General features: G+C 38.9%; 1 protein-coding gene across 2 annotated transcripts in view; it reads left to right on the top strand.

The window, feature by feature from the left end:
- The first annotated feature begins 287 nt into the window (after positions 1-287).
- LOC130585923 (cleavage stimulation factor subunit 3-like) overlaps positions 288-15479 on the top strand; it is a 28130-nt gene continuing 12938 nt past the window's right edge. Inside the window, exons 1-3 of one of the 2 annotated variants that reach the window (XM_057386602.1) lie at positions 288-480; positions 9057-9158; positions 9288-9383. In XM_057386602.1, the coding sequence (XP_057242585.1) occupies positions 451-480; positions 9057-9158; positions 9288-9383 (228 nt within the window). In that variant the 5' untranslated portion in view covers positions 288-450. Of the gene's footprint in view, positions 481-9056; positions 9384-15479 lie in introns of those variants that run through there. The other variant, XM_057386603.1, reaches the window with a different exon arrangement.

The following is a 15479-nucleotide window of genomic DNA, read 5'->3' as shown; positions in this document are numbered from 1 at the left end:
ATTCTCATGATTGCCATAAGCGCAGCTACGGCGGCTCCCGAGGCCACCCCACGAAGCCGGGCCCCGTGGCTTCATCTGCCAGTGTGGGATGGGAGCCACGCAGGAGGAGCTCCGGGGAGCGAGCTCTGCCCCCACAATGCGGAAAGGGAAGGAAAGGACAGGAAAAGGGGAGGGAAAAGGAAAGGAAGAGGAACGGGAACAAGAAGCACCTCCCGCGCACCGCCTCTCGCCCTCAGCGCGCTGCTGAGGCCACTTCCGGCCGCCCCCGCGCGCCGCGATGACGCACTTCCTCCCGCCAGCCCCACTCCCCCGCCCCCGGGCCGGAGGTGCCGCCGCCATTTTGCTGCTCTCGCTGCCGGGTCGGGGTGCGGCGGCTGCGGCCGGAGGAGCTTTTTTAAAGGGGTTTTAACCCGCTCGGGGCCCCGCGCCCCAGCCCGGTTTTAACGCGCCATGTCCGGAGAGGGAACCGCCGGCGACCAGGTGAGCGGGGGCAGGGTGAGCGCTTAAGCCGCGCCCCGACGGGAGCGGTGCGGTGTGGGCTCGGCGAGGGCGGGCGTGTGGTGAGGGCTGAGGGCAGCGCGGGTCTGCTCCGGGCCCTGAGCTCGGCAGGGCTTCTTTGCCCCTTCCCGTCCCTCGGAAAGAGCTGCGTGTGTCCTGTTCCCGAGCGGAGCCGCCCCTGCCCAGGCGGTGACACCCCAGGAGCTCCGGTTCGCTCGGCCATCGCCTTCCTGGCTCAGGGCGAGGTGGACAATGGACGCCTCGCCCAGCGGAGCCGTTCGTGGTCTCGTTTGTTCGGAGTGGCTGAACGCAACGCACTCGGGAAGAAAACTGCAACCCGTACAAGCTGTTTATAGTGACAGTTTGCGGTGTTACGTAAAGTGAGCGTTGGCTGAACTCAGGCGTTCTATGGATGAGGCTTCTTTAACGACACCGTCTGATTCCAGAATAAAGTATTATTAAAAAACACTTAATCGTTAAACTAGAAACAATAAAGATGCGTTTATTTGAAAAAGGGTCTTGTTTGTGATACAGCATGTATTCCGTTGAGTAGGGAACGAAACTAAAACGCTAAAAGTGCCACCTCAACATGAGGAAGAACTTTACGTTTAGGGTGAACAGCTGCCCAKGGAGGGCGTGGAGTYTCCCTCTCAGGACACATTCAGAACCCACCTGGACTCATTCTTGTGTAATTTACTGCCACAAGAGACCTTGCTGGGCAGGGGGGTTGGACTAGGTGATCTCCAGAGGTCCCTTCCAACCTTAATAATGCTGTTATTTTGTGAAATAACTGCAGTTTCAGTGGAGTTTGGCTTGGGTATTTTTAATAGACTAAAGTGTTTATTGGCATAGCCTCTTCATTTGTATGGAGGTGCCACCAGAGTGTTGTATTTCACCTTTTTTAATCTGATAGTRCTGTGAACCATCTCTGACTTACAGGCAGAGTTTCTCCAAAACTGCTTTTTTTAGTGGTTGGGATTATGTATCGGTATTAATTGGAGGGGTGGGGATGAAAATCCTGATCGAGGGGAGAGTGATTAATCATTTATGTGTCTYGGTGGCCAGTGTAGCCTTTAGAAATACTTAAAATCAAGCTGATGYCTTAATGCATATTTAAATAGTTTTTTCTTTGTAGAATGTTAGTTTCTTACAAAACTGTTAATTTCTGTGTGTCTGAGCCTGTACCCCTAAAAGGTGCTGTATATTTTATAAGATCACAATTTTGGTGGATGAGGTGGGTATAGGAAAGATAATGTCAGAATATAAAATACCAAGTTTCTGCCTCACTGGGAAAATTTCCCAAATTTCCCTGTGGCTCCATGCTGATCAGGCTGTTAAGTGTACTTGAAGTATGTTTGAGCAAGAGACTCTTCAGAATGGTTCCCTTCATCACGAGATAGATGGCTACAAAGAAGTAAGAATRTGCTACAGCAAAATTTTACTAATCCTGGTGTGTAGTATGTTCCAGATTTAATCTCCCCATTCCAAGATAATTTAAAAAAAAAGATGTTTCATAGCATAATCTGGCTGTTTATCAAAGTAACGTGTGTTTCTATRGCTTGTAAAATGTTACTGTTTAACTTCAGCCATGCTGACTTCAGACTTTACTGTCTTTTTCAAAGGGAATTGGATAAGCAAAAGCTTGGGTTACTACTGAAGTAAAAGCAGCAGTTGTRATATTGCTATGCCATGTCTCAGGGGTTTAGCATTCAAAAACCTGTAAACTGTTATTTGCAGCTCATGTAAGGCATGTAGCTTAACCTGTCACTTGGGCTTTGATCCATACCAAGGTTCATCTTTTTTGCCCATTGTGATGACTGTGTTCATGTTGGGTGCCATTCCGGTTTTAAAAAAAGCTCTTATTGGTTGGGTTAATTTTTTTTTTATTTTTATTTTTACTGCTCTATCCTCCTAATGAGGGCTTCTGATTTCCTAGAAGTCTCTAATTTTGTTAAGGTTGCCTCCCTTCCATCAGTTTTCTTCAGTTTCAATAATAGCTTTTTTTCTCACCTGGCAGCCTTCTGACTCCYAATGTTGCTGTAGGCCATAATTAGATCCCAGTGTCTTTAGCAACACTGCATAAGTTCTCAGCACAGAAGCTCCCACTCATGCCATGGTGTAGCCAGAGAGGTTCCTTCCGTGAGCCTGATTGTTGTCTAGCATGGCATGAGGGATCTAAATCCAGTGTCCCTGGAGGGAGGAACTTCAGGACCTCGTGATTAGGGCAGTTGGGCCTATTCCCTTCCCACACTGCAGCTGCTCCAGACTTAAACTAGTGCTGCCTGAAGGGCCTCTAACTTAGCATGCAGTGTTCTGAAAGTTCTCAGTCTGTCTTACTGTAGGAAACTGAAGCTGGGCAGAGGTTGGATTGCAGCTGCCTTTCCTGTTTCAGGTTTCATCTGTTGCTCCTGCAACCAGCTCTGAGGTTTTGTGTGCCGTTTTCATTGGTGGTCATAGGGATCGGTGCAAAGAGGGGACTGCACAGTTAATTCACATCTGAGCTGTGCCTAAGGTGTAACTGTGGTAGTGCATGATGCAGGGGAGAAATCTTTGACGAGTCAGTGATCTTACCACTTTGACCCATTCTCTTGCAGGGGGTGGTCTGCATCTTGCTTCCCAAAAGGACTGCCAAAAAGCAGCYAGGTGCATAACAAATTGTCATGCTGTTTGCAGCAAGTACAGAGCTCTMTAGTGTAGAAAGGATGAGCAGAGTGCAATGTTGAATTGTAGGAAGAGAGGGAGGATWAAAGTAAGGTTTTAGACATAGGTGGGCTTTGGGGGGCTTTGTTGTACCTGGTGCAGTGCAGTGGAAATGTGGCTTTACTGCCTTTAGGCCAAGCTTAGCTGYGGGAATGCTTGCACTGCTTTGCTGTGTGGATCAGGAGCCTAATCTGTGTTATGTAGGTTGTCTCCTTCTTATGTTACTGTAGAACAGACTGGAGCAGGAGGACAAAGAAATACGATGCAGCCTGTTAACTATGTTGGACCAAATTAATCCTACAGAACCAGTTGAACCGTGTGAGGACTTAAAATCKGTTAGGCCCCTGCCAGACTTTTGGCAAAGCTCCATGATGTTTAACAAACCAGAATTTCCAGGGTCAGTTTCTGGAATACCATACATTTAGCKCTGTATAATAGGAATGCACTTTTGTAGACTGAAAGGCTGCAYCTGACACTGTTTGCCAGAAAATTCCCTGACAAGCCCTTTTCTGCCTAACGTGTAAGGGTTACAAAGAGCCCAGGCTTGCACCTGTGCATGTCTTTACATTTTTCTTGTCCTTAATGTACACATCTAGTTTCATTTCAGTTGTGGTGGTCGTTTCATGTGCTCTTTAACAAGACTTAAATTSCTTGTTCTCTCCACTTGTTTGTACCATGGCACAACCCCTTTTTTCCCCTCACTTAAAATGTGCTTGCCAGGAATCAACTTAATCTGAAGACCATGTAACATTTGCTTTACCCCTGCATTAATTGTCTTCTAATCTTTTAAAGTTTAAAACTTGCATTTCCTGGTTCCTGGAGCTGTTTCTAAGATACATACCCCAGTCTGTGATGCATTTTTTACGTTACATGAATATGGATCTGGTCTAAGACTGAGCTGTGGAAAAAAAGATGTCTGTATTGTCTCTGTGRCTATAGAAAATACCRCAAAGACAGTTTGTTCTGGCTTCTTGGTGGTACTTTTGTCCCTTTTGATTCCTTCCTCTCTTTGTCTTGTGTCTGTTTGATGTGGTACATCATGAAAGTTTCTGCATGTGAAATACAATAGTAAATGTTGTAGTTAACTTTAGTTTAACATTTTAAAAATAGATGTCACGGAATGCAGTGCTGAAAGCAGATTTTTCTTGTCGGATTGTGTGGGTTTAACATCTCAGGAGGAATCATTTTAGAGAAATCTCTTTAAAAGTAGATGAAATGATTACAGGTGTTGATGAAAGAGGGCTTTTGAGTTGGTAATAGTGGTTTAATRCCAATTTTTACACAGTTGTAAACAAATTATAATTTAGGTGTATTTCCAGAGTCAGTAAGTTCCAGGTATGCCAGTAAGCAGTTAAAGTGAAAAAATCTGTCAGTCCCAACATTTGGGAAATAGTCCTATGAGGAAAAAATTGTAAYCATTACTAATCTAAAACTTAGTGCAAAGATTGATAAACTGAAACTACAGTTCCCCCAGTGAAGGGATGTGTTACCAAGGGAAGGATTTTAAAACTTGCTCTGTGCACATGCAGCTATAAATAAACTTTAAAGAAAAAAAGCATTAGGTGAAACCAACATGTAAATTTAAACTGGACAACTAACAGTGCTTGTTCAGCTGCATGTAGCATATTTAAAATGTATACAAGAGCCGATATGTCTTGTTTGTGGCAGTTCTTATTTCATAATCAGTGGTAGTTTTTAAAGCAGCTTAAGCTGGCCGCTTCATAGATATAACAGCTATTTTAAATACRTTTCCTTTTCACTGCAGAAGATACTTTTGTGGAAACAGGAGGATGCTGTAAGCAATTGGATTTGTTTAGTGGTGCCAGTAACTGAAAGGTGTTTAGGTGCTTTCTTAGACATTTTGGAGTCATGAAGGTCCWTTCAAGAGGCCTTCAGAAACTGTTGCTTTTAGGAGTGTGGTATAAACCAAGACTGTTCCCTTGGTGGTGATTGATAAATAAGCAGATACTAAAAATCAACTTTATTTCTTCTGGTTTTGTTCCCTCAGACATACTTTTATGAATTCAGAAGTGGATATTGTACAGGTTATGTTTTTTACAGGAAGGAGCTCCTAGATTTCTTCCTAGAAAATTTGGTTCTAGATCTCCTTAGATTTTGGAAAGATATTTTTATATTTTTAGTGTCTGTGAAACTCAAAATCTATTGCTATTTGTCRGTGTATAAATAATAGAAGGGAAGTTGTGAAGTAGGCCAGTTGGTAATAATGTAAACACTTGTAGAAACCCTAAGTGCTYAAATAATTCCTTGACCTTGAGGGAGTTTTTTATGGGATAGGATCCTTATTTTCTAAAGATCTACTGAAGAGAGTTAACCAAAGCAGAAGAAAAAGAGTGGTTTACAGTCTGTCTGCAATATTTCCTTGCAATACAATTTTTAGATTACATAAAGAAAAGCTAAAAGCCAGKATCTGATTAGGTTGTTTGGTGTTAGTAAAGCTGATCTAAGATGGGGTCAGTCCTGAATAGTTTTGTATCCTTTATTCTGCATCCCTTCTGATCTTTAAACCAAGGGCTTGAACCATTAGAAAGTTAATCACTTTTCTAATAGGATTATTTTTCTGCTGAATTTAACTCCCTGAACTGGCTTGTTACAGGATGAGCTTATCTGAAAATGCTTATCTAGGTGCAGGGTAATGGCAGTGAACACCCAAGAATTAAATGTTCACAGTTTTGGATATTGGCTCTTTTGCAAGCAGTATAATGAAAAACACATAATCAAAAGCTGTATGCCCTTGAACTGTGATAACAGCAGCTCTAAACACAAAGTGCAGTTAACACAGAGTTCTCAAAACTAAGATCAAATGTCTTYTGGCTGTAGTTGGGTTAGGTTAAAAGTCAAGCTCTTTGTTCCCTTTTGCTGTGTGCTTGCAGTACACGTTAGTCCTCAAAATGGCTGTTTGTTCACATACGGTCYAGACTGGAAATCCTAAGTGTTGATTCCTTCAGAATGTTAGGAGTGATTATTTGTGAAGATGAGGCTTTATTTTTGCTCAGGTAGAGCCAGGATGCTGATTTGCTTGCAGGGCAGTGTGTCCCTGAAATGTAGATGGCTTTTATCTTYGCTGGAGATGAGAGGGACAGAAAGTCCTGACTGTAGGAAGTTGAGTGTTTTCTTAAATACGGTGTAAGGTATAAGCAAGTCCAGGCAGTCCAGTTTAAAACTGTGATCAGAGTTATTTTCAATTCTGTAGGGTYCCTATAATTTGTCTTGTAAAACTGCACGGAGAACGTTATCTCCTACTGCTAAGTGAATATTKGCCAACTTTGGAAATCAGTAGCTTTTCTGTTTTCCAATTAAAAATGGACATTTCATTGTGCTCTTTGCACAGATTGAGTCACGTATCAAATAGGCAAAATTAAATTAGGATTGCTGTGGTTGCGCATTTATCCCCGTCTGTTTTYCCCTGAGCTGTTTCAGTCTTTCTGAGTTTATGACCCTGTATCTGCATAGGTKAAATTAAATTCTTAGCCGTCTTAATTCCGCTGACACTGCAGTGAAATGTTTATTTTTTTGTYGCATGGAAAGGTTTGAGATAATACAACTAAAATACTGCTATAATAGTTGAAAGGTAGTTCTGGGGCCTATTCTACTTGATGTTGTTTAAAAGTCAGTACTTAGAGTGCAGGACTTTGTCTTTTTGTATGGTGGGATCCTTTTTATTGCAGCAGAYATTAATGGTCCATCTGACAGGCATTTCTATCTAATTGTGTCCAGATCAATGTATTTGAGATAAGTAGATTTCACTGGGATGATTGTAGTGAGAAGCAGTGCTTAGCACTGATATTGTATTTGAATTTGCTTTCTTGAATAAGMAGCATTTCAGCTTTGGGTCACCTGTAGGAGTAGCTTACAAAAACAATCTTTAAACTTTGGAAATTTCAGCTTCAGTGCTGTTTCTGTAAGGTGAAATCTGTTTATGCATATCATTTGGGAAGAAATRAAACCACTAATTCATTTTATACTATTTTACATCTGTGAAGCTTGTATCAGTTGAACCTGGTATTACAGAATCAGAATTTTGATGGACTTAGGGATGTTAAACTATTCATATGGCAATTTATAAATTTGCTACTTTTGAGCTGACACCTTTCAGCTACAGATTTTTAATCTGATTTTTTAAAATCACATTRGTTTTATAATGGCTTGTTGTGTGCYTTCCAAGCTMCAGTGCTTTGCACTCAGCAATTAATGTTAAGAATKGTTTGAAAAGTGAATCAAGTAGCATAATGGTCTTTAAACTCCTATAAGGCCCAGCATACTGTTTTTTTTTTCTTTTCCCTTTAATGCATATCTGCCACTACATGACCATTTAACAGTTCTGCAACATTGTCATCTGTCCATTTTGTAAGTAGTTTTATTTTAAAAACATGTGTAAAGGGATATGCTTTGAATTATATTCTGCTAGTAGGGCTGGCACAAAAATTGGTAATGCTGAAGGCTATTCAGAACTAGTCTATTTACCTTCTGTTTTGCTTTATAATGGSTAATGGTACCTTTGAAAGAGAGGAGTGTTGGTTCTCTCTGTGCTGTTTTTCTTTTTTCAGCTTCAGAAGGATGCATTGACCCGTGTACTGTGCTCTGGGCTGGCCCTGCTTGGGCCTGGAGGCTGAATTAGGTGATCCACTGTGATCCCTTCCAGCCTGCCCCATGCTGGGATTCTGTGACCTAGACCCAATATGAAGAATTAAAATAAATTCCTTTAAGTTATCTTTCAGCAAATGACGGAGATTTTTTTTTATATTTTTTGCACAGTTAATCAGTCACATTGTACTCTACATTAGAGATGAATGTTCTAACAGTAGTTGTATAGTGATATTGTAAAATTTCATCAGCAGGGTCTTACAGTAATGCATTAAGGGTTACTGTTGTTACATCTCACAAAGATAAGAAGGTAGTTGTGATTTTTATATTGGTATTACCTCCTAAAAAGGAGACAGGTTTGCAAAGTTMGTGAATAAATTGTTTGGAGTACAGGTCAGAGCAATATTTCATGCTTAATCATGAACTGGATCATTTAGCATTGTAACAAGCATGTATTTTAAGTGTCTGTGATCTCCAGACTATAATTTTTTATTCTACTTTGTGTTAACAATGTTAGATCTAGGAAAAAAATCCTAAAGCMAGTTATTTCCAGCAGTGTTTGAAAGAACACTTAAACCTATACTATAATAGTAACTATATGTGTATTCAATTTGGTAAAGCTTTTAGCTTCAAAAAAACTTTTAAACTCCCATAGGAATGTCTGAGTGTTTAAAAAAAGGTGGTTTTAGTGCCAAATCTACAGGAAGGCATCTTCCTGTAGGCTCGAGAGATCAGAAAGTTAACAAAGATATTGTGCTTGTATAGTGAGTATCTCTTTCTGCTACAACTATAATCTCCTGGTTTTCTTGTTAAACATGTGATACCAAATACTTGCTGTTTTCCATATGCAGAATGACTCCTGCAGTAACCTGGATTTGCTTGCCTGAGCTCTGTAATAGAAATACTGGTCTGAATTTACTTTTTGCATCTTAGAAGTTCCAGGCAGGTAAAAATGTTTAAAATTCAGAGTGCAGTAAATTTTCTGTCGAATTTGTTCTCATGTTTAGAAACCTTGAATTTGTTTAGTCTAACATCTTGGTTGATCTTCATAACATGTTGAACTTGTGCTAAGAGGGTATTATCTTCCTGGGAAAACTCGTTTTCCGGATGAATTTCAATTTAGTAACTCCGTCTTAAAAACTGAGCTCTGCAATGTTACRCTGTCAGAATGTTATCTTTAGCTTGACTGTGTAGGTGGGACAGAACTTTTCAAACACTGCTTGTGATCTCTTATGTCTTCTTTTTAATTTTTCTAGACTGCTGAATATGTCCCAGAAAAAGTGAAGAAAGCTGAAAAGAAACTTGAAGAAAATCCATATGACCTTGACGCTTGGAGCATTCTCATTCGAGAGGCACAGGTTTAGTGATATAGGATTACATTTCCTTATCTATGGTCCACTCACACTATTTGGTTCTGGAGTAAAATCAGCATATTCATTTACATAAATCATAATATTGTAAATGCTGTTTTGATTTTCAATTTTTAGAATCAGCCTATAGACAAAGCACGGAAGACCTATGAACGCCTTGTTGCCCAGTTCCCCAGTTCTGGCAGATTCTGGAAACTGTACATTGAAGCAGAGGTTAATATTTTTACATTTTTTCTTATATAACATTTAATAGGATTTTAAGTTTCTATTTTTATAAGCATGAATAAGATAGGCACATAATATCTAGGGGAAAGGGGGTTTTTAATATGCCTTGCCTTTATTTTGTAAAATAGGTACAAAGGAATGATTAAAATGAATTCTAAAATATTGGGTCTTTTATGAGTTGATGATTGTTGCATTATGGAATTGCAACAACATTAAAACTGTTTCAATGGTATTGGAGTGCTTTAGCCTTTTATTTGCTTGTCGTGTCAATTTATTGCCTCCYGTGTCATTTACTTAGAGGACTTTTTTTTTTTATTTACACATACAAACTTACTTGAGTGATTTTCTCTGAAAATTTGGTTCTTTTATTTTTTTGCTTTCTTAGGAAATTGAGTGTTGCTGTGAAAAGTGTTTGCAGAGAGGGTGTGGGGGTGGAAGCTAATTTCTGGAATGAAAATGTATTAGCACAACTCATTAGCTTTTAAAAATCCCAACCAAATTGTGATTGTTTACATAAATGGGTAAGACTTATCACTAAGTGCATTGGTCAGTTAAACTGCCTTTCATGACATGCCATGATAAATTCCCTTATAATCATGGTGAGGGGGCGGCGGTGTTCATTTTGTTTTGATTCTTCTCTGTAGCTGTTATTTAATGTTAATACACATGGTTTCTGTGGGCATCTTCTAGCTGCACATTTTTCTTGAGACAGATTTTCTATGTGCTGAACTTCAGAGCTGGGGACCTGTRTTCTGTAGATGAGAAATGAGCTAGCTCTCTTTTTCTTCCATTTTTATGTGGAATTTCATTGCATAGTAATATCTTATTTTACATTAAATTACATATCCAGACATGTCTGGCAGTAAATTTTGAAGATAAGGAAAATTTGGATCATGGGAATCGAACAGAAATTTTTATATTGCAGTTTATAATAAGATGCTAGTGTACAAAATGATGCCATCTAAATTGAATCTTACCAAATTAAGTATATAGAGTTTTCACTATCTTGTTTCCAGCAGTTTGTAGAAGTAATTCGAATGTTAGTGGTTATTCCTGTTTGGGAGATTGCAAATATACGAGTATGTATTTTTCCTTTTTYCTACATATTTTTCCTTTCTTTTCCCTACAGCCAAATCTATTAGCCTCTTGTACCCTGAAATGTTTGCTACAGGTTGTAGTCGTCAGAATCTAATCTAATTTCAGAATTACATTGAAGTACCTGATTCCTGTGCCTTTTAAAAACCTTTATCTTTCCCATGCCTCAAATCTAAGWGTTGAGTAAGGGCATCTCAGAAAGCCAGTTCTGTACTGTACATCCTTCAGCAGAAAGACCTGATACCATTGTAAAGCTTTGTATCTTAAACTGCATTAAGAGATGAACTGACAGACATTACCTCCCCGAATCAATATCTTTTAATAATTTCTAATCTAAGACTATTTAGATACATTAACAGTGGCAACGCTTGTAACAGTCTAGGGTGTAATATTTTACCTGCTCCCTCAAGGAAGGCACATCAGCAGGTCAGCACTTATGGTAACCATGTAACACGAGGTAAATCTGAGGGGGAAAGAATTGGTGCAACCATCACTAGTTCTTGAGTGTCTGCTTATTAATACACTTCCAGTATTAGAGAAATGAAGTATATGATTCTGATGTTCAAAACAATGGAAAAATAGGAGCTGTAGCGTTCTGTTAGAGGTTACAGCTGAAGAGGGTTATGTTTGAAAGAAATGTAAGACGGTAATTTTCAGAAATTTATCTTTCATCTTACCAGCCAAATTTTTTTAATCCCAGTTATGGCTTAATTTTCAGCTTTTCTATCCTGGTTCCAGTAACATACTACAACTCTCATGGTAGCCAATTTACCAACAAAGCAATATGCTTTTCTCTGCTTCTCTTAAGCATATGTGAACATATATAGCTATAAGTTGAAATAGCTTATTTCCAAATTACTTTCTAAAAAAAACATAGGCTCATACAACTGGGCACCTTTGTCAGTGTTGGCTTCAATTGCGTATCATATGTACAATYCATCTGGGTGAATTCAAATCAAAATGCTTTATCAAATGTTCTTTTAACACTGTGGTTAAATTAAGACTTAAGTCAATTTTTGTAGGCTGCCTGAGGTAGAGGAATTGCATTCAGGCATCTTTTATTGCAGCCTTAAGATGTACAAGGAGTGTAGGGAAAGTATTTTCTAAAAGCTTTTTTCCTTGGTAATTTTAGTAGTGTCCTCCTGCTAGAAGACTTTTCTGGGACTGTTCAGAAGGGTGTAACTTTCTAGCCATGACTTGGTAAAATAAACCTGTGGTAGATTTCCAGCATTGCTTTTGGTTTACTTTTACTGCGTCAYTGAAATCTGAAAATTCAGTCATCTGTTACCTGCATTTCCTCTGCTGTCAAAACAAGCACTTTCACTCTTTAACATTTCTCTTTGCATCACAGAAAGACAGAAAGTGGGGGATCTTTTCTGGTGGGTTGTCTTTCACTAGAGAATTTTGCCCTCTAAAAAACATAAATCAGAGCTGAATAATATTACCTAGTTAATAATACCTGGTGTATTATTGGAAGATGAGCCAGGGGGAGGGTTATGAAAATGGCTTTACGAAAAATAAATTAGCCCTTTAACAGCTGTGCTCTTGATGAAGTTGTTAGGAGTCTCTAAATTCCCCTTTGCCTAACTTGACAGAGGTGTTCTCTTTAATCACTTCCAGTCTTCAGTAGTTTATAAAGTATCTGAACAAAAACTGCATATCCAGTTCATTTTTTAATGTATAACTTCTAAGTGCAGGCCTTACTGCTGTGATTTRTTCTTGGTTTTATGGCTGTGTTTGTTCAGCTCACTGTTTTCCTTTTTGTGCATTTTGTGTTCCCTAGTGGAATACAGTGTAAAAAAGCAGTGTTCAGCTTAGAGTATGATGCAGCTCACTGCAATTGATACACAGACCTTGCTGAAGTAACCAAATACTTCATGTTAGTATTTTATATGCCAAGCACTGATTTATATGCTCTGCTGTCTATATTGTGACTGGTTAGACAGTCAGTAGAACATGGAGATTAATTAGGAAGAGCCTGCTTTGACAGTTTGTTAATGGGAATTACATTATTAAGGTTTAAATTGATGAAAAGGTTTTGRTTCTTGCACTAKYTCTTATTTCTTCTGACCTTCAGAGRAGAATTGCAGGACTTAGAAAWAACATARTTGGATGAAACAACTTCCAGTTCACGACTGTTTTTGGGTCATAGTATTTGAACATCTAAGTAAGAGTTTTGGGTTTGATATATATTAAAGCAAGTAAAGTAGTTAACTTGCTATTCTGCATTCTTAAAATTCAGGAAATGGAATAGTAGTCTTGCTGTTCCCASACTCTTGTTTTCTCTAGTTGCTTAAAGTACATTTTTCTCTTGATACCTTTCTTGGAAAAATCTCCTCTCAGAAAACTTGACTCAATTCACACCGCAGTGCCTCTTTCACAGCTGTGTAAAGGAGTATGTAAATCAGTGCCACGTGTGCATAATGTTAAATTCATAGATCATACAATCTGGACTCTAGCCTGCTCTGCTGATGTGCTGTGTCTTCTTGGGTAAGTTATTTAACCTGTTTTCTGTTATTAAACAGATACCTGCCTACCTCACAGGGTTGTTGTGAGGCTGTTCTAGTGATTAAAGTGCTTTTGGCACCTGGCTAAAAGGTGCTACAGAAATGTGAAAATAAATTCCAATTAAATACCCTCTGATCCCATAGGCCCAGCTGTCTGTTACTATTTCCTTTGTCACTTTGACTGTTTGAARCATCTTTTAGCTATGGAAAGACCTGATAATGCTTTTCATGCACATGACAGAACATTTACTTTACCAGTGTCTTAAATATTTCAGTAGTTCTGAAGCAAACATTTGAAGTTGTCACTTTCTTCTCTGCTAATTTCATTTTAGAAATCACCAGGCTGAAAATCCTCTTAGGCACATTTATTAAACTGCGTTAATGTATTTGCAACATTTTTTAATGATCCTAGGAATTTTTAATTCCAGTTACTCTGAATGGAAGCTTTCCTCTGTAATTGTCCTGAATGCTTCAGGCCAGTTCACATCACACCTTTTATCTTTTTTATCGAGTGTCGGGTATTATTTCCTGGTTGAATTGTTGCTAGTAGGGGTTAAAAGGTTGCCATAATTAAAGACATAGAAATAACCAGAAGGACAGTTGTGACAAATAGCCCAAATCTAGAAATAGTAAATACAAAACTGATAAATATGCATGTAAAAGGTTTGGCTGTTAATACATATTTTTTTCTTGCGAATTTTGCAAGTAAGACTCCTGTGTTATTGCTTGTCCTAAAGAACTGCAACACRATACATTCATTTAGATAACTTCTATTTCATGTGGACACTTTGAATTTTAGATGCCTTGGTAACAAACCAGATGCTGTATGAGGATTCATGGGGGTGGTACCACAGTTTAGGGTTGATTGTTTTGCATTTCATCATATGCAATACATCAGTATCTTTAATCCATGTAATTCACACTGGTGTGGATACTAGTCAGAATGTATCATTTGACATACTTGTATATGAAAAATGTAAATAAAACCATTTAGAAAAATGATTGTTTTTGTTTAAAATGTCTGTGTTTCTTCAAAGCATTTTCTTCCCCTGTTTTACTTTAATCTGGTTGTGAATTCAGAAAAGAGAATGTTGTACATACCACCAAAATCATTCTGCTTGGGGAAAAATGGGTGCTGACTTCTGTCAGGATTAAGTGATCAGAAGTCAAAGTAGAATAGAATTCTTGGCTAAGATGCTGATTAGTGGTCCTTCCAACTGAAAATACTGTATATATCACTAGCTGATTTTATTTAATTTCTTAATGGAAGTCATCCCCCTGAGAATCCATGCCCACCCCACYAGCCAGCCACATTTCTCCTGGTAAACTTCTGCTTTTGAGAAACTGCTGTACAGGTACTCTGTACAAAAACCCATATTGCACAGTCTTGACTACCTCAGTCTGAGATTTTCAATCTTTTTTACAACTGTATTATTTATGATCTTTTCTTATTCATGTGTGGACTTGTTCCATTCCTGTTAATAAATGTTGTTCTGTCTGTGTGATTATTGTAGACTTGCACTAGAAAGTGAATGCAACTTCTTTCCTGTCTCTTCTGCTTGATTTGTAATTACAGGTGTGTACAGCTTGCRTAGTTGCCCCAGTCCTACAAGTTGTGTAATATCAGAACATTGCCCACATATTGACATTTGTAGTCTCAGAAGATGTGCGGTACAACACTGGGGGTTTCTTCCTAATTCTGTTTTCTGTATTTGATCATTAAAAGCTATGGGGAGGTTTCAGGAAAGTTTTTAAGTGGAAGGGATGCCTAATGAAGAGATTATTCTGAACCCTCTTCTATGGTGTGTTGCTGTTTTCACATGAATAAACACAAACTACTTCCTGTTCTGTTGTATTCTTTCCACATGGGGTGACAGAAATGTATCCCTGTTAGAAATGTTAGCTGTATACTCTTCTTCACAACACTTTTGAAGTCTCACTTTCAAATGTAACAAGGACAGTGAAAACTTTTCTCATTGTGTGCTTTCTTTTGTTGAAGCCATTTGTTGATTCTTCATTGATATTTTGAGGGGGGCGGGAGGGGTGGTCTGTGTGTTAGGTCAGGCACAAACTTGGGCTTATGTCTGAACCTGAAAGAACCAGAAGTAAAAACCAGTTTCTTGTGTTCCCTCTATTTGCTATGGATTGGTTCTCTTCATCTACCTGGGAGAGGGAAACTATAATTGTAATTTCTGATGCTTTCCTACATCTCTTCCAGCTGACAGCTGGTGGAGTTTCCTGATGCTCTTTATTCAGATTTTGAGAAGCATGGTGGCTGAGAGAGAACACACGTTCTGTTAACCCTTCTCTACTAGTGCTACTGCATTAAATAATACATGACTATTTGCTGCAGAATGTCTTTACAGACTGTGGGAAGACTTTGAGTCAAGGCTGGGATGAAATCCAGTGGCTTCTCTTAGCTGGAAACCCTGTGGAAGCAAGCCCTTCCCCATGGCATTCTGGTGTCCTGTTAGTACCAGTT

The sequence above is a fragment of the Malurus melanocephalus genome, unplaced genomic scaffold (assembly GCF_030028575.1).
Source record: "Malurus melanocephalus ecotype Western Australia unplaced genomic scaffold, MMel_1.1 scaffold_1003, whole genome shotgun sequence".
NCBI lineage: Eukaryota > Metazoa > Chordata > Aves > Passeriformes > Maluridae > Malurus > Malurus melanocephalus.
The sequence above is the reverse complement of the archived record's forward strand: the minus strand, read 5'-3'. Positions and strand labels throughout refer to the sequence as shown.